Genomic DNA, 18,401 nt, shown 5'->3' with positions numbered 1-18,401 from the left:
AAATTTGAAATATTATTTTTCTATTTCTCGATTTTTCAATTTTTCAATTTTTCAGTTTTTCGAGTTTCGATTTTTCGTTGTTTCAAGTTTCAGTTCCTGAATTAAGTGACTTGTCGAATTTTTAGTTTTTATATTTTTAAATTCGAATTTTCAATTTGTCGGTTTTTCGACTTTTCAATTTCTCAAGTTTTCGATTTTTCAATTTTCCGTTTTTTCGTATTATCGATTTTCCAATTCTCAATTTTTGATTTTTCCAATTTGAAATTTTTTATTTATTTATTTTTTTAAATGAAAGTTACAGAGTGGAGGATGGAAAAATGTTTTCATATTTCGATTTTTTTAATGTTTTGATTTAAAAATATTTCGATATTTCGAATTCTCAGTGTCTCGATTTCTCAATGTCCCCCTTTTTGTTTCTTGATTTTTCGATTTCCCAATTTTTGGTTTTTCCGAAGTCTGAATTTCGACTTTTCGAATTTTCAGTTTGTTTAGTTTTTCTTTATCGATTTCTCAATTTTTCAACTTCTTGATTTTTCGAATTCTCAATTCTCGATTTTCCGATTTTTCTAAATTCAATGTTTCGAATTCTCAAATTTTTTGATTTTTCGAATTTTCAATTTATTTATTGTTCTATTTTTCGAATTATCAAATTGTTTGGTTTTTCGATTTTTCCAACTTTTAATACATACATATTGTCATATTTATATTGTCCGAATTCTTAATTTTTGAATTTTCCGATTTCTCGATTTTTCAATTTTTCTATTTCTCGATTTTTCCAATTTGAAATTTTTTATTTATTTTTTAAATGAAAGTCACAGAGTGGAGGATGGAAAAATGTTTTCATATTTCGATTTTTTTAATATTTTGATTTAAAAATGTTTAGATTTTTTGAATTCTCATTGTCTCAATTTCTCCCGTTTTGGCTCTTGATTTTTCGATTTCTGAATTTTTGTTTTTTTCAAATTCTGAATTTCGAATTTTTGGTTTTTCAATTTGTTTAGTTTTTCTTTCTCGATTTCTCAATTTTTCAAATTCTAGATTTTTCGAATTTTCAGTTCTCGATGATCCGATTTTTCGAAATTCAAATTTTCGAATTCTCAAATATTTTGATTTTTTGCATTTTCAATTTATTTATTGTTCTATTTTTTGAATTATCAAATTTTTTGGTTTTTCGATTTTTCCAACTTTTAATACATATTGTCATATTCATATTGTCCGAATTCTTAATTTTTGAATTTTCCGATTTCTCGATTTTTCAATTTTTCTATTTCTCGATTTTTCCAATTTGAAATTTTTTATTTATTTTTTAAATGAAATTCACAGAGTGGAGGATGGAAAAATGTTTTCATATTTCGATTTTTTTAATGTTTTGATTTAAAAATATTTCGATATTTCGAATTCTCAGTGTCTCGATTTCTCAATGTCCCCCTTTTTGTTTCTTGATTTTTCGATTTCCCAATTTTTGGTTTTTCCGAAGTCTGAATTTCGACTTTTCGAATTTTCAGTTTGTTTAGTTTTTCTTTATCGATTTCTCAATTTTTCAACTTCTCGATTTTTCGAATTCTCAATTCTCGATTTTCCGATTTTTCTAAATTCAATGTTTCGAATTCTCAAATTTTTTGATTTTTCGAATTTTCAATTTATTTATTGTTCTATTTTTCGAATTATCAAATTGTTTGGTTTTTCGATTTTTCCAACTTTTAATACATACATATTGTCATATTTATATTGTCCGAATTCTTAATTTTTGAATTTTCCGATTTCTCGATTTTTCAATTTTTCTATTTCTCGATTTTTCCAATTTGAAATTTTTTATTTATTTTTTAAATGAAAGTCACAGAGTGGAGGATGGAAAAATGTTTTCATATTTCGATTTTTTTAATATTTTGATTTAAAAATGTTTAGATTTTTTGAATTCTCATTGTCTCAATTTCTCCCGTTTTGGCTCTTGATTTTTCGATTTCTGAATTTTTGTTTTTTTCAAATTCTGAATTTCGAATTTTTGGTTTTTCAATTTGTTTAGTTTTTCTTTCTCGATTTCTCAATTTTTCAAATTCTAGATTTTTCGAATTTTCAGTTCTCGATGATCCGATTTTTCGAAATTCAAATTTTCGAATTCTCAAATATTTTGATTTTTTGCATTTTCAATTTATTTATTGTTCTATTTTTTGAATTATCAAATTTTTTGGTTTTTCGATTTTTCCAACTTTTAATACATATTGTCATATTCATATTGTCCGAATTCTTAATTTTTGAATTTTCCGATTTCTCGATTTTTCAATTTTTCTATTTCTCGATTTTTCCAATTTGAAATTTTTTATTTATTTTTTAAATGAAATTCACAGAGTGGAGGATGGAAAAATGTTTTCATATTTCGATTTTTTTAATGTTTTGATTTAAAAATATTTCGATATTTCGAATTCTCAGTGTCTCGATTTCTCAATGTCCCCCTTTTTGTTTCTTGATTTTTCGATTTCCCAATTTTTGGTTTTTCCGAAGTCTGAATTTCGACTTTTCGAATTTTCAGTTTGTTTAGTTTTTCTTTATCGATTTCTCAATTTTTCAACTTCTCGATTTTTCGAATTCTCAATTCTCGATTTTCCGATTTTTCTAAATTCAATGTTTCGAATTCTCAAATTTTTTGATTTTTCGAATTTTCAATTTATTTATTGTTCTATTTTTCGAATTATCAAATTGTTTGGTTTTTCGATTTTTCCAACTTTTAATACATACATATTGTCATATTTATATTGTCCGAATTCTTAATTTTTGAATTTTCCGATTTCTCGATTTTTCAATTTTTCTATTTCTCGATTTTTCCAATTTGAAATTTTTTATTTATTTTTTAAATGAAAGTCACAGAGTGGAGGATGGAAAAATGTTTTCATATTTCGATTTTTTTAATATTTTGATTTAAAAATGTTTAGATTTTTTGAATTCTCATTGTCTCAATTTCTCCCGTTTTGGCTCTTGATTTTTCGATTTCCGAATTTTTGTTTTTTTCAAATTCTGAATTTCGACTTTTCGGTTTTTCAATTTGTTTAGTTTTTCTTTCTCGATTTCTCAATTTTTCAAATTCTCGATTTTTCGAATTTTTAGTTCCCCATGTTCCGATTTTTCGAAATTCAAATTTTCGAATTCTCAAATTTTTTGATTTTTTGCGTTTTCAATTGATTTATTGTTCTATTTTTTGAATTATCAAATTTTTTGCTTTTTCGATTTTTCCAACTTTTAATACATATTGTCATATTTATATTGTCCGAATTCTTAATTTTTGAATTTTCCGATTTCTCGATTTTTCAATTTTTCTGTTTCTCGATTTTTCCAATTTGAAATTTTTTATTTATTTTTTAAATGAAAGTCACAGAGTGGAGGATGGAAAAATGTTTTCATTTTTCGACTTTAATATTTTGATTTAAAAATGTTTCGATTTTTCGAATTCTCAGTGTCTCGATTTCTCAATTTCCCCCGTTTTGGCTCTTGATTTTTCGATTTCGAAATTTTTGTTTTTTTCAAATTCTGAATTTCGACTTTTCGATTTTTCAATTTATTTAGTTTTTCTTTCTCGATTTCTCAATTTTTCAACTTCTCGATTTTTCGAATTCTCAGTTCTCGATGCTCCAATTTTTCGAAATTCAATGTTTCGAATTCTCAAATTTTTTGATTTTTCGAATTTTCAATTTATTTATTGTTCTATTTTTCGAATTATCAAATTTTTTGGTTTTTCGATTTTTCCAATTTTTAATAGTCATTTTTATAATTATAATTCTTAATTTTTGAATTTTCCCCTTTTTTTTCAATTTGAAATTTTTTATTATTGACAGAGTGGAGGATGGAAAAACGTTTTCATTTTTCAATTTTTTTAATGTTTTGATTAAAAAATGTTTCGATTCGTTTTTAGATTTGTCAAATTCTCAGTTCTCGCTTTTTCGGTGTTCCGATTTTTGAATTCTTGATGTTCCAATTCCCAATTTTCGATTTTTAACGATTTGATTTTAAAATTTTTCCTAATTTCTCAATTTCGCCCCTTTTGGCTCTTGCTTTTTGGATTTCTCAATTGTCGTTTTTTCTAATTCTGAATTTCGACTTTTCGATTTTTCAATTTTTTTATTTTTTCTTTCTCAATTTTTCAACTTCTCGATTTTCTTAATTTTGATTTTTCGAATTCTAAAATTTTTTAGTTTTTCGGTTTTTCGAATTTTCAATTTTTCGATATCTTGGTTCTCCATTTTTCGATTTTCGGTGTTCAATTCGATTCTCAATTTTCGAGTTTTAGCATTTCCAATGTTTTGATTTTTATATTTCTCGATTTCCCACTTTTTTTTATTATCAATTTTTCGAATTTTTAATGTTTCGATTTTTCGGTTTTTCCATTATCAATTTTCGATTTCGTTTTTTCGAATTTATAATGTGTATCTTGATTTTTCAGTTTTGTCTATTTCTCGATTTTTTGAGTTTCGATTTCTGAATTTATCGATTTTTGATTTTAAAGTTTTTGGATTTTATTTTTTGGTTTGATTTTTTCCACCTTTTTTTTTCTTTTTTCCACTATTTTACTGAATTTTTTTAGCCGCTTATTTGTTGGTTTTGAATAAAAAATTGCCGATCAACCAACCCTGTCAAACCCGACACTCCCTGTCAAAAACCTTTTCCCCGCCCCAAAATGTCCAGTCTCGAGCATTCCAAGCGCTCCGCGACCAAATCCGTCGTTTCCTACGAAGGCCCCCCAATCATCCGCAAGTCCCTCCGCCCCAGAGACGCCCCCAAACAAAAATCCGTCCCGCCCCCCAGACAAGTCATCATAACCGTCGACGGAAAAGACGTCACCCCCATGCCGCTCAACCCCTACCTGTTCGAAGGCGGCCGCGAGCGCCAAATCAGCATCCTCGACAACCTCACCAAAGACCAAAGCTTCATGCTCCAACCCCACCACTCCTCCCTCGGGCGCGTGGACTCCCAGAAATTCCAGACCAACCTCCTTCTCCAAAAACAGGAAGTGGAATCCGCCGCCTTCACCCACCGCAGCATCGTCACCTCGGCGTACTTCGGCGACGACATCGTCATCCCGGCCTTCGGCAGCGTCGTGTCGTACTCGGACGACACGAGCGTCGACGTGGAGGAGGCCGAAGCCTTCCACGAACCGGCGATTCCGGACCACATCAGCTTGGTCCTGAAGGAGACGGACACGTTTTTTCTGCTGGATTTGCCGAGTTGTAGCGTGTCCAAGGACAGCGAGCAGGCGGAGGCGGTGGAGGAGGACAACAGGGACTACGAGTACTTGACGAAGGGGAAAGGGCGCAACCGGAAGGTCTTGACTGTGGGGGTGCAGACGGTGGAGGTGTTGAGGAAAGCGCGAGATACCGAAACCACGAAGAAGAGGTCCAGGAACACAGGGACGTATGTTTCTGGATGGGAGATGTACGACACGTTCCAGACCGTGGAGGTGCCTAGTTCGGACGAAGAAAGAAGCGACGTGTCCTTCAGTGAAGAGGAAAAACTGGATTTCGGCATGCAGGACCACAAGCTAAACGAAGAATCGTCGATGGAGAGCTACAGGATGTCGACGGAGGACAAGCAGTTGAACAAAATCGTGAAGAGTCGGGCGTTTCGGGACGCCTTAATAGTCATCGAGAGAATCCTGGGCAACAATTGTTACAACGAAGAACAGAAAAGGTTCAAAGGTTTGTCCGACCCAGATGTGTTTCGCGAAGACATAGAGTACAAGTACAAGTTGCGCCTTTTGTGGACGTACGCCAATGACAACACGGAGGGTAAATGCGTGACTGCGGTGGCTTTGAACTCTTTCAACGAGGATATAGTGGCAGTGGCGTACGGGAAGTATTTTTATAATGATCGGCAGTGTGTGGGGATGGTGATGATTTGGAATATCAAGAATCCGCGTCAGCCGGAGCGACAGTACGATTTTGTGGTCCCGGTGACGTCGATTGCGTTCTCGAATGTCAATCCGAATTTGCTGGCGATTGGGTTTTATAATGGGCATCTCAAAATCCTCGATATTTCCAGCCCGGAGATTAACGTTATTCGCGAAGATACTACTTTTTTTGAACCCGTATGGAATATTCTGTGGTTCAAACAGGGCGACGAGGAAGATCTGATGGCCAGTTTCGGCGATGGGCGGGTGTGTAGGTATATGCTTTTTATTTTGTTTTAGAATTTTCAGTTTTTCGGTGTGTCATTTTTCAAATTTTCAATTTTTTGCGTTTAGAATTTTCACTTTTTCGTTTTTTGAATTTTGAATTTTTCGTTTTTTCGATTGGTCGATTCTTTGTTTCTTATTTTTTCGATTGTTCGTATTTTCAATTTTTCGAATTTTTCTTTTTTTAATTTTTCCATTTTTCGATTTTTAATTTTTTCGATGTTTCAGTTTTTCGATTTTCAATTTCCCAATTTCTCGAATTTTCAATATTTTGTCTTTTAAATTTTTCGAATTCTCAAATTTTCGTTTTTTCGAATTCTCAGTTCCTGCTTTTTCGTTGTTCCGATTTTTCAAATTCTCGATTTTCCAATTCTCAATTTTCGATTTTTCGAATTTTTAATGTCTCGATTTCTTAATTTCTCCATTTTTTGGCTCTCAATTTTTAGATTTCTGGATTTTCAAGTTTTCAATTTTTTAATTTTTTCTTTCTCGATTTTTGGATTTCTCAATTTCCAATATCTCGATTTGCCAATTTTTCATCTTTTTTTTGTATTTCGATTTTTCGAATTCTCAATTCTCGATGTTCCGATTTTTCGAAATGCAATGTTCCGAATTGTCAAATTTTTTAATGTTTTGAATTCTCGACTTCCCGAAATTTCAATTCATTGATTGTTCGATTTGTCGAATTCTCGATTTTCCATTTCTCAATTTTCAATTTTTCGAATTTTCAATGTCTCGATTTCTCAATTTCCCCAGTTTTTGGCTGTCAATTTTTAGATTTCTGGATTTTCAAGTTTTCAATTTTTTAATTTTTTGTTTCTCGATTTTTGGATTTCTCAATTTCCAATGTCTCGATTTCCCAATTTCTAGATTTCCCAATTTTTCATCTTTTTTTTTGTATTTCGATTTTTCGAATTCTCAATTCTTGATGTTCCGATTTTTCGAAATGCAATGTTCCGAATTTTCGACTTCCCGAATTTTCAATTCATTGATTGTTTGATTTGTCAAATTCTCGATTAAATTTATGAATTTTTCAATTCTTAGATTTCACGAATTCTCAATTCTTCAATTTTTCGAATTTTCAGTTTTCGCTCTTTCATTGTGTTCCGATTTTTCGAATTCTCGATTTTCTAATTCTCAATTTCCGATTTTTCCAATTTGAAATGTTTTCATTTTTCGATTTTTTAATGTTTTGATTTAAAAACTTTTTTTGGCTCTTGATTTTTTGATTTTTCAATTTCCAATTTCTCTATTTCCCAATTTCTAGATTCCTCTATTTTTCAACTTCTCAATTTTTTGTATCTCGATCGATATTTCGAATTCTCAAATTTTTTGATTTTTCGAATTCTGGATTAAATTTTTCAATTTTTGATTATTAGATTTTCAATTTCTCAATTTTCCGAATTTCTATTTGATTCTTCTTTAGATTTTTCGAATTCTCAAGTCTTCGTTTTTTCGATTTTTCGAATTCTCAGGTCACGCTTTTTCCAGGTTCCGATTTTTCGAATTCTTGATTTTCCAATTCCCAATTTTCGATTTCTCAAATATGAAATCTTCATTCTTCGATTTTTGAACGTTTTGATTTTACAATTTTTCGATTTTTCGAATTATCAATGTCTCGATTTCCCAATTTTTCAGTTTCCCCATTTTTTTGGCCCATGATTTTTAGATTTCTCGATATTTTCATTTTTTATTTTTGCCTTTCTGATTTTTTATTTCTCAATTTCCAACTTCTCAATTTCCCAATTTCTAGATTCCTCAATTTTTCAACTTCTCGATTTTTCGAAATTTATTCCTTCGAATTCTCAATTTTTTTTCGAATTCTCAATTTCTCGGATTTTTCAAATTTTCAATGAATTAATTGATTTGTCGAATTTTCGATTTTTTAGTTTTTTGGGTTTACGATTTTTTTCAATTATCTGTTCTTAAATTTCTCGATTTTTCGAATTTTTAATATTTTCATTTTAAAATTTTTCTTAATTTTTTAACGATTTTTCAATTCTTGAATTCTTCCATTTTCCAATTTTTAAAATTTCAATTTTTCGATTTCTTAGTTTTTTCGGTGTTCTGATTTTTTGAATTCTCGATTTTCAATTCGATTCTCAATTTTCAGTTTTTCGAATTAGAAATATTTTGATTTTTAGAATTTTTATTTTGCAATTTCCCAATTTTTGAGTTTACCCATTTTTTTGGTCCTTGATTTTTAGATTTCTCGATTTTTCCATTTTTTATTTTTCCCTTTCTGATTTTTTGATTTCTCACTTTCCAATTTCTCAATTTCCCAATTTCTAGATTCCTCAATTTTTCAACTTCTCGATTTTTCGAAATTTATTCCTTCGAATTCTCAATTTATTTTTTCGAATTCCCACTTTTTCGTTTTTTCGATTGTTCGATTCTTTATTTCTCATTTTTTTCGATTGTTTTATTTTCAATTTTTCGAACTTTTTTCTTTTTTTAATTTTTCGATTTTTCAGTTTTTTTGATTTCACAATTTCGCGAATTTTAAAATTTTTTCTTTTTTAATGTTTCGATTTCTCAGTTCTACGATATCTTGATTTTCCAATTTCCCAGTTTGTCCATTTTTCAATTTTTCGAATTTTCAAGTTTTCGTTTTTTCTATTTTTCGAATTCTCAGTGTTTGCTTTTTCGTTCCAATTTTTCGAATTCTCGATTTTCCAATTCTCAATTTTCGATTTGTGTTTTCATGGAAAAATGTTTCGATTTTTCAATTTCTCGATTTCCCAATATATTTTCTTAGTTCTCGCTCTTTCGGTGTTCCGATTTTTCGAATTCTCGATTTTTTAAATCTCAATTTCCGATTTTTCCAATTTGAAATGTTCTCATTTTTCGAATTTCGATTTTTCGAATTTCGATTTTTCGAAATTTAATATTTTGAATTTTCAAATTTTTTGATTTTTTGATTTCTCAATTTCTAGATTCCTCAATTTTTCAACTTCTCGATTTTTCGAAATTCATTCCTTCGAATTCTCAAATTTTTTGATTTGTCCAATTCTCTCTCAATTTCTCGGATTTTAGATTTTTCGAATTTTCAATTTATTGCTTGTTTGGATTGACTTTTTATATTTTTAGAATTTTCGATTTTTCTTTTTCTTGAGTTTACAATTTTTCGGATTTTCAAATCCTAAATTTCTTGATTTTCGGATTTTTAATATTTTCATTTTTAGATTTTTCGAATTCCCAATTTTTAATTTTTTAACGATTTTTCAAATTTTCAATTTTTCAGTTTCTTAGTTCTCGATTTTTGGGCGTTCTGATTTTTTGAATTCCCGATTTTCAATTGATTCTCAATTTTCGATTTTAGAATTGAAATGTTTTAATTTTTAGATTTTTCATTTTCCACTTTTTCGAATCTTCAGTTTTCGATTTTTTGAATTCTCAATTTATTCTTTTTATTTTGATGTTTCGATTTTTCGATTTTCAATTTCTCAATTTCTCGAATTTCGATTTTTCGAATTTTCAATATTTTAATTTTTAGAGTCTTCCAATTCTCAATTTATCCTTTTTTCGATGTTTCGAATTCTCAATTTTCGCTTTTTCGGTCTTCCGAATTTACGAATTCTCGATTTTCCAATTCTCAATTTTCGATTTTTCCAATTTAAAATGTTTTTATTTTTTGATTTTTTAATATTTTGATATAAAACTTTTTAGATTTTTCGAATTTTCAATGTCTCGACTTCTCAAAATTTCTCAATTTCCCCCTTTTTTGGTTATTGATTTTTCGATTTTTCAGTTTTTTTAATTTTTCCTTTCTCGATGTTTGGATTTCTTAATTTCCAATTTCTGAATTTCCCAATTTCTAGATTTCTCAATTTTTCAACTTATCAATTTTTTGTATTTCGATTTTTTGATTTCTCGATTTTCCAATTTTTCAAAATTCAATGTTTCGAATTCTCAAATTTTTTGATTTTTCGAATTATTGACTTCTCGAATTTTCGAGCTTTCAATTTATTGATTGTTTGATTTGTCGAATTTTCTATTAAATTTCTCAAATTTTTATTTTTAGATTTTTCATTTATTTTAGGTTTACGATTTTTCTATTTTCAATTCCTAAATTTCTCAATCTTCGTTTTTTCGAATTTTTAATATATTCATTTTTAAATTTTTCGTATTCCCAATTATTGATTTTTAACAATTTTTCAATTTTTGAGTTCTTAATTCTCGATTCTCGATTTTTCGAATTCTCAACTTTCGATATTCGGATTTTTCGAAATTCAATGTTTCGAATTCTAAAATTTTGGTATTTTTAGAATTCTTGGAGTTTTTGATATTTTTCGGGTTGTTGGATTCTTGGGATTCGTGACATTTTTGGAGTTGACGAAATTCTTGATATTCTTGGGTCTCTTGGATTTTTTTGAATTCATAGGATCCTTGGAATTCTTGGATTACTTGCATTTCTTCGATCTCTTGGATTTTTAGCATTTTTACATTCCTTGGGTTTTTTAAATTTCTTGGAATTTCTTAAATTCCTGATTGTTTGGATATATTGGGATTCTTGAGGTTCTTGGAATTCCTGACATTCTTGAATTTCTTGTGATCCTTGAGATTTTTGGGATTCTTGAGGTTCTTGGAATTCTTGAGGTTCTTGGGTTTCTCCGATTTCTTAGAATTTTTAGGATACTTGGAATTCTTGAGATTCTTGGATTGCTTTCTTCGATTTTTCGGAATTCTGGAATTTCTGGAATTTATTTGAATCCTTAGGGCTCTTGGATTTTTTTAGATTCTTGGGATTCTTGGAATTCCTACCATTGTAGGATTTCTTGTGATTCTTGAGATTTTTGTGATTTTGGCATTTTTTGGATTTGTTTGAATTCTCGAAATTCTTGGAATTTTTGGGATTGTTGGAATATTTCTTGCATTTCTGGAATTTTTGTAATACTAGGAAATCTCAAATTTTTTCGGCATCTTTTTACAATTTTTGTCTCTTCTATTTCTATAATGTTTTGGGTTTCTTAGATTCTCTGGGCTTCTTGAGTTTCTTAAGATTCTGGGTTTCTTTGACATGTTGAGTTTCTTGAATTTCTTGGGTTTTTTAGATTTTTTGGAATTCTTAGACATCTTGGATTCTTGAATTTCTTGGAATTCTTAGATTTGCTAGATTTCTTGGAATTTTTTATATTTTTCTGATTGTTGGATTCTTGGAATTTTTGGCGTTCTTGGAAATTCTTGATATTCTTGGGTCTCTTTGATTTTTTGGAACTCTTAGGATCCTTGGAATTCTTGGATTTTTTGGAATTCTTGGATTCCGTAGGTTTCTTGAATTTCTTGGAATTTTTAATATTTTCAGTTTTAGATTTTTAGAATTCCCAATTTTTTAGTTCTTCAATTTTCTAAGTTTTCAAATTTTCAATTTTTCGATTTCTTAGTTCTCGATTCCCGATTTTTCGGATTCTCGATATTCGGTGTTTCGAATTCTCAAATTTTTTGATTTTTCGTTTTTTTGGTTTCCGATTTTTCGGTATTTCAATTTCTCCACTCTTCAAATTCTCGATTTTCGATTTGTAAGATGTAGATTTTTTCTTTCTCGGATTTTTCTAATTTTCAATTTTCGGTTTTTCTTTTGTGCGATTATTCGAGTTTGTTTTTTGAGTTTTGAAATCTTGATTTCTGATTTTTTGAATTTTCAATTTTTGGTTTTCCGTGTTTCCATTTCTCGATTTTCAATTTCTTGATTTCTCAATTTCTCGATTCTCAATTTTCGATTTTTAGAATTTAAGATGTTTTGACTTTTAGGTTTTTCTTATTCTTCAGTATTTCGATTTTTCGAATTCCAAATTTTTCATTTTTTTGGTGATTTCATTTTTCGATTTTCAATTTCCCAATTTCTCGAATTTCGATTTTTCGAATTTTCAATGTTTTGATTTTTAGATTCTTCCAATTCTCAGTTTTTCCTTTTCGAGGTTTGGAATTCTCAATTCTCGCTTTTTCGGTCTTCCGAATTTACGAATTCCCGATTTTCCAATTCTCAATTTTCGATTTTTCCAATTTGAAATGTTTTTATTCTTCGATTTTTTTAAACATATTTTGATTTAAAATTGTTTAGAATTTTCGAATTTTCAATGTCTCGAATTCCGAATTTCTCAATTTCCCCCTTTTTTGGCTGTTGATTTTTAGATTTCTCGATTTTAGATTTTTCGGTTTTTTAATTTTTTCTTGCTCGATGCTTCGATTTCTTAATTCCTCGATTTCTAGATTCCTCAATTTTTCAACTTCTCAATTTTTTGTAGTTGGATTTGAATTGGAATTCTTAATTTCTCGGATTTTCGATTTATTGATTGATTTGTCGATTTCTCGATTTAGAGTTCTCAATTTTGATTTTCGATTCCTAAATTTCTCAAGTTTCGAGGTTTCGACTTTTTAATATTTTGTTTAAAAAATTTTCCAATTCGCAATTTTTGATGTTTTAACAATTTATCAATTCTTGAATTCTTCCATTTAGTTTTCGATTTCTTAGTTCTCGATTTTTCGATTTTTCAGTGTTCTGATTTTTTGAATTCTCGCTTTTCAATTCGATTCCCAATTTTAGATTTTTAGAATTTGAAATATTTTGATTTGCAGATTCTTCATTTTTCCAATTATTTAATGTTTTGATCTTTATATTTCTCGATTTTCCCAATTCTCAATTTCTCGATTCTCAGTTTTTCCAATTCTAAATTTCTCGAATCTCGATTTTTCGAATTCCCGATTCTCGATTTCTCGAATTTTCAATTTTTAGATTTTCCGAATTTTCGAGTTTTCCTTTTTTTTGTTTACGATTTTTCGAGTTTGAGTTCCTAAATTTCTCGATTTTCGATTTTCCGAATTCCCAATTGTTGATTTCTTAAAGATTTTTCAATTCTTGAATTCCTCCACTTTTTGAATTGTCGATTTTCAATTCGATTCTCAGTTTTCGATTTTTAGAATTTGAAATATTTTGATTTTTAGATTTTCCATTTTTCAATTTTCTTATTTTTTATGTTTTGATTTTTATATTCATCGATTCTCGATTTTTCGAATTCTCAATTCTGGAGGTTCCGATTTTTCGAAATTTTTCGGAAAAGGAACGAATTCAAGAATTGAAAAATCGTTAAAAAATCAAAAATAAGGAATTCGAAAAATTAAAAAATTTGAAAATTCGAAACATTAGAATTTTCAAATTTTTTAATTTTTCGAATTCCTTATTTTTGATTTTTTAACGATTTTTAAATTCTTGAATTCTTTTCTTTTCCGAGTTTTCGAATTTTCAATTTTTTAATTTTTCGGTGTTTTGATTTTTTAAATTCTCGAATTTGAATTCCATTCTCAATTTTCGATTTTTAGAATTTTTATGTTTCTCGATTTTTAAAATTCTCTATTTCTCGATTTCCTTTTTTTTGGTTCTCGATTTTTCGATATTTAGATTTTTTATTTCTTGGATTTTTCTAATTTTCAATTTTTGGTTTTTCTTTTGTGCGATTATTCGAATTTGACATAGTATTTTGATTTTTCGAGTTTTCCATTTTTCGATTGTCTGTTTTAATTTTTAATGTTTTGATTTTTAGATTTTTCGAATTCTTAATTTCTCAATTTTTCAATTTCTCAGTTTCTCCATTTTTTGATTCTTGATTTCTCGATTTTCAATTTCTTGATTTCTCAATTTTCGATTTTTCGAATTTTCAATTTTTCGATTCTCGGTTTTCGATTTTTCGAATTTTTAGTACTCCTATTTTGATTTTTCGTTTTTTCGAATATTCCATTTTTCGGTTTATTGATTTTTAGTTTTATTGAATTCTCGATTTTCGACGTTCCAATTTTAATTTCTCGACTTTTAGAATTTTGGGTTTTTTCACTTATTCAATGTTCTATTTTTAGATTTTTTTTTTGAGTTATTGGATTTTTCAATTTGAGTGACTGCGAAATTTGTCGCTGGACTGCGCCATCCCCATAATCACCCCATTCTTCTAGGTACCAAATCACCAGCGCCGAGTACCTCAAGCGCACCCAAATCATGGTAACCGCCGCCGCAGAAGGCAAGCTCAAAGGCATCAAATACCTAAAAAAATGCGAAGGCAAAGACATCTCCATCACCGGCTTCGACCAAGCCAGATGCTTAGCCCTCCACCCCACCGACCCCTCCACCTACTTCGTGGGCACCGACGAAGGAGTGGTCCACCGCTGCTCCACCAACTACTACAACGAGCACATGGACCTGTTCAAAGCCCACGACGGCGCCATCCACACCATCCGCTTCTCGCCCTTCGCCAACAAGCTCTACCTCACCTGCGGAGACGACTTCAGAGCGCGGCTCTGGGTCGATGGTACTGGTGAGAGTCCTCCAGGTTCATTTTAATCCACCTTTCCAGGCATTTCAGAGCCTCTGGTGACGACCACACGGTCGTTATTGCCGGCCCTGGACGTGGACTGGAGCCCCGAGAACCCCACGGTGATTGCCACCATCCGTGGGACCGACATTCTGGTCTGGGATTTACAAAGGAAAATGTACCAGTCGCAGTCGGTGCAGAAGTCTCCAAAGGGGGTGTTTAATACCGTGTGCAGGTTTACGACAAATGGGCGATGTTTGATGGTGGGGGACATGGGCGGGAACGTTTATGTTTATTCGTTGGAGGATATGCCCATACGGCCGTTTTTCCCGGAGAATCTGATTTTGCAGTCTTTAAAGAGACTGCTGGTTACTAGGCCCGATTTGTTGAAGAAACTGCGGAAGTTGGGGTCGCTGAATTTCGACAAACAGAACTTTTCCAAGTACTTTAATTAATGGTAATTTAAGGTTAGTTAGCTGATTTTAATAAAATTGAATAGACATGTTATTGTTTTTTTTTTTTCATTGACTTTTATGATTATATTCGCTACCGGGTGTATTCATAATGCTGCATCAATAGTGTTTTTCGAGGTTACGATGATAAATTATGCACAGACAAATAAAAAAATTTTTGGTCAAATTATAAACAACAGGATTAATAACAAATAAACTCCTTTTGAATATTTTGGATCAAGTGGTATGTGGGTGCAAAAACCTAAAGCCCAAAACGGTCCCAATTTCGTCGTTAAATTATCAATTTAATGCGTTTTTAGGACGCAATGGCGCCATAGGCACGTCAATGGATATGAGGAATGCAAAAACAGACCACAATTTTCCATAATTATGCATTTTTATCACTTCAAGGTCACCGCCTTCACCCAAAGGTTACTGGAGAATTTGACTTTCTGAATTCTGACGTTCGAGATCCAGTTATGTGACGTGTTGGTGTTTTTGGGTGGGTATGTTGGCAGCATCGGGATGGAAATTTGTATAGCGTCATACAGCAAGGAACTACTTCGACTCGATAAACCGAGTTTTACGTTAATTTTTGTCTAGTGTAAGTTGGTCGCAAAGAAAAACAAGATGTGTGAAATTTTATTAAAAGAAACTAATTAATTATTCATTACCTTTGGCTATTTATCAAATTGACAAGTAATTTTTGTAAGGTTGTCCTTGACTTTATGACATACCTGATTGTCAAATTGAATTTTTGCGCACCATCTTCTCTTCACGTCAAAATTGACAACTGTGAACTGACATGGTGCTGAAATTTTCGAAAAGACAAAAATGACGTCCAAGATTTTCTGACCCCGACTGTATTTTTACAACTGCCAATTTTGACATGAGCGCGTCTAAAGACCAATGAGACGATGTCAGCCGCGGAATTGACAAGTTTAAATATGTCGCCAACCTGTAAAAAAAAATACTCTCTTGAATTTTTGGGTTTTTTCTTTGGATTTGTTGAATTCTTTTGATTTTTTTTTACTCCGATTGCATCACCATGCAACCCCAACATCTTTTCCATCTCTTCTATTTCTAGAATTTTTTGAGTTTCTAGCATTACTGACGTCTCTTAAACTTTTCAAGTTGCTTGAATTCCGTAGATTTTTTAACTGGTTGGATTTTTTAGATTTTTTTTTGAAATTCTTGGGTTCTTGGATTGTTTGGAATTCTTGGATTTTATACATTTCTTGAATTTCTTTGAATTCTGGGATTATTGTTTGCATTTCTTTGAATTCTCGAAATTTTTGATATTTTTCGGATTGTTGGATTCTTGGAATTCGTGACATTCTTGGATTTCTCTTGATTCTTGAGATTCTTAGATTCTTGAAATTTTTCGAATTCTTGGAATTGTCGAAATTCTTGATATTTTTGGGTGTCTTGGATATTTCTGGAATCTTGAGATTCTTGGAATTCCTGAAATTTTTGGATTTCTTATGATTCTGGAAAATTTTTGGGTTTTTGAGATTCCTGAAATTCTTGAGATTCTTGGAATTTCTGAAATTTTTGGATTTCTTATGATTTTGGAAAATTTTTGGGTTTTTGAGATTCCTGGAATTCTTGAGGTTTTTGGGTTTCTCGAATTTCTTTGAATTTTTGGGATATTTGGAATTTTTGCATTTCTTGGAATTCTCAGATTTTTTGGGTTGCTTGGATTTTCTTGGAATTTTGGAATTTTTGGATTTCTTTTGAATCCTTTGGATTCTTGGATTTTTTTACATTCTTGAGATTCTTCTAATTCCTGCCATTCTTTGATTTCTTGTGATTCGTGAGGTTTTTTGTGATTTTCGTATTTTTGGAATTCTTGAATTTTTTTTTGATTTCTTTGAATTCTTGGAATTTTTGATATTTTTCGGATTGTTGGATTATTGGGATTCTTGGAATTCGTGACATTTTTGGATTTTTTCTGATTCTTGAGATTCTTGATATTCTTGGGTCTTGGATTTTTTGGAATTCTTAGATTCCTTGAGTTTCTTGAATTTCTTGGAATTTTCAAAGTCCCTTATTTTTTGGATTCTTGGTATTCTTGGATTTCTTGTGGTTCTTGGGGTTTTTGAGATTCCTGGAATTCTTGAGTATCTTGGATTTCTGGAAGTTTTTAGAATTTTTAGGATCTATGGAATTCTTGAGATCCCTGGATTGCTTGCCTTTCTTGCATTTCTAGGAATTCTTAGATTTCTTGGAATTTTAGAATTCTTGAATTTTTAGATTTCTTTTGAACCCTTAGGATCCTTGGATTTTTTTAGATTTTTGCGATTCTCGAACTTCCTGCCATTTTTGGATTTCTTGTGGTTCTTGAGATTCTTGTGATTTTGCTATTTTTGGCATTCTTTTTTTTTTTTTGGATTTCTTTGAACTCTTGGAATTCTCGGAATTTTTAATATTTTTCGGATTGTTGGATTCTTGGAATTCCTGGAACTCTTGACATTCTTGGAATTCTTCTGATTCTTGATATTCTTGGGTTCTTGGAATTTTTGGGATTCTTGGAATTGTTGAAATTCTTGATAATCTTGGGTCTCTTGAATTTTTTGTAATTCTTAGGATCCTTGGAATTCTTGGATTGCTTGCATTTATTGGATTTCTTTGATTTTTTGGAATTCTTAGATTTCTTGGATTCTTTGAATTTCTTGGAGTTTTTAAAATCTCCGAATTTTTTGGATTTCTTGGATATATTTGGATTCTTGAGATTCTTGGAATTCCTGACATTCTTGGATTTCTTGCGATTCTTGAGATTTTTGGGATTCTTGGGATTCCTGGAATTCTTGAGGTTGTTGGGTTTTTCAGATTTCTTAGAATTCTTAGGATATTTGGAATTCTTGAGACTTTTGGATTCCTTGTTTTCCTTGCGTTTCTTGGAATTCCTAGATTTCTTGGGTTGCTTGGATTTCTTGGAATTTTGGAATTCTTGAATTCTTGAATTTTTGGATTTCTTTTGAATCCTTAGGATCCTTGGATTTTTTTAGATTCTTGCGATTGTAATTTTGGTATTTTTGGAGTTCTTTTCTTTTATTTTTTGGATTTCTTTGAATTCTTGGAATTCTAGAATTTTTTATATTTTTCGGATTGTTGGATTCTTGTGATTCTTGAGATTCCTAGGTGTTGGAATTTTTGGAATTGTTGAAATTCTTGAGTCTCTTAGATTTTCTTTTAAAATTTCTGGTTTTTTGAATCTCTTGGGTATATTTGGATTCGTAGAATTTTTACGATATTTGGAATTCTTGAGATTCTTGAATTGCTTGGCTTTCTGGCATTTCCTGGAATTCTTAGATTTCCTAGGTTGCTTAGATTTCTTGAAATTTTCGAATTCTTGACTTTTTTATTTTTTTAATATTCATGGGATTCTTGGAATATTTTAGATTCCTGGGATTCTTGGAATTCCTGCGATTCTTGGATTTCTTGTGATTCTTGAGATTTTTGTGACTTTGGTATTTTTGAAATTCTTGAAAT

General features: G+C 30.5%; 1 protein-coding gene across 1 annotated transcript; it reads left to right on the top strand.

Annotated features, from left to right (window-relative positions):
• Nucleotides 1–4,615: 4,615 nt before the first annotated feature.
• Nucleotides 4,616–14,961, top strand: LOC135136348 (dynein axonemal intermediate chain 4-like). Its single transcript, XM_064065585.1, has 3 exons — nucleotides 4,616–6,147; nucleotides 14,099–14,451; nucleotides 14,497–14,961. The coding sequence occupies exons 1-3, from the start codon at nucleotides 4,664–4,666 to the stop codon at nucleotides 14,907–14,909; spliced, it is 2,250 nt and encodes a 749-aa protein (XP_063921655.1). The 5' UTR covers nucleotides 4,616–4,663; the 3' UTR covers nucleotides 14,910–14,961.
• The last annotated feature ends 3,440 nt before the right edge of the window (nucleotides 14,962–18,401 follow it).

Source organism: Zophobas morio, unplaced genomic scaffold (genome assembly GCF_036711695.1).
Source record: "Zophobas morio isolate AGI-343-1 ecotype UQ-CSIRO unplaced genomic scaffold, CSIRO_AGI_Zmor_V1 ptg000026l, whole genome shotgun sequence".
Lineage (NCBI taxonomy): Eukaryota > Metazoa > Arthropoda > Insecta > Coleoptera > Tenebrionidae > Zophobas > Zophobas morio.
The sequence above is the reverse complement of the archived record's forward strand: the minus strand, read 5'-3'. Positions and strand labels throughout refer to the sequence as shown.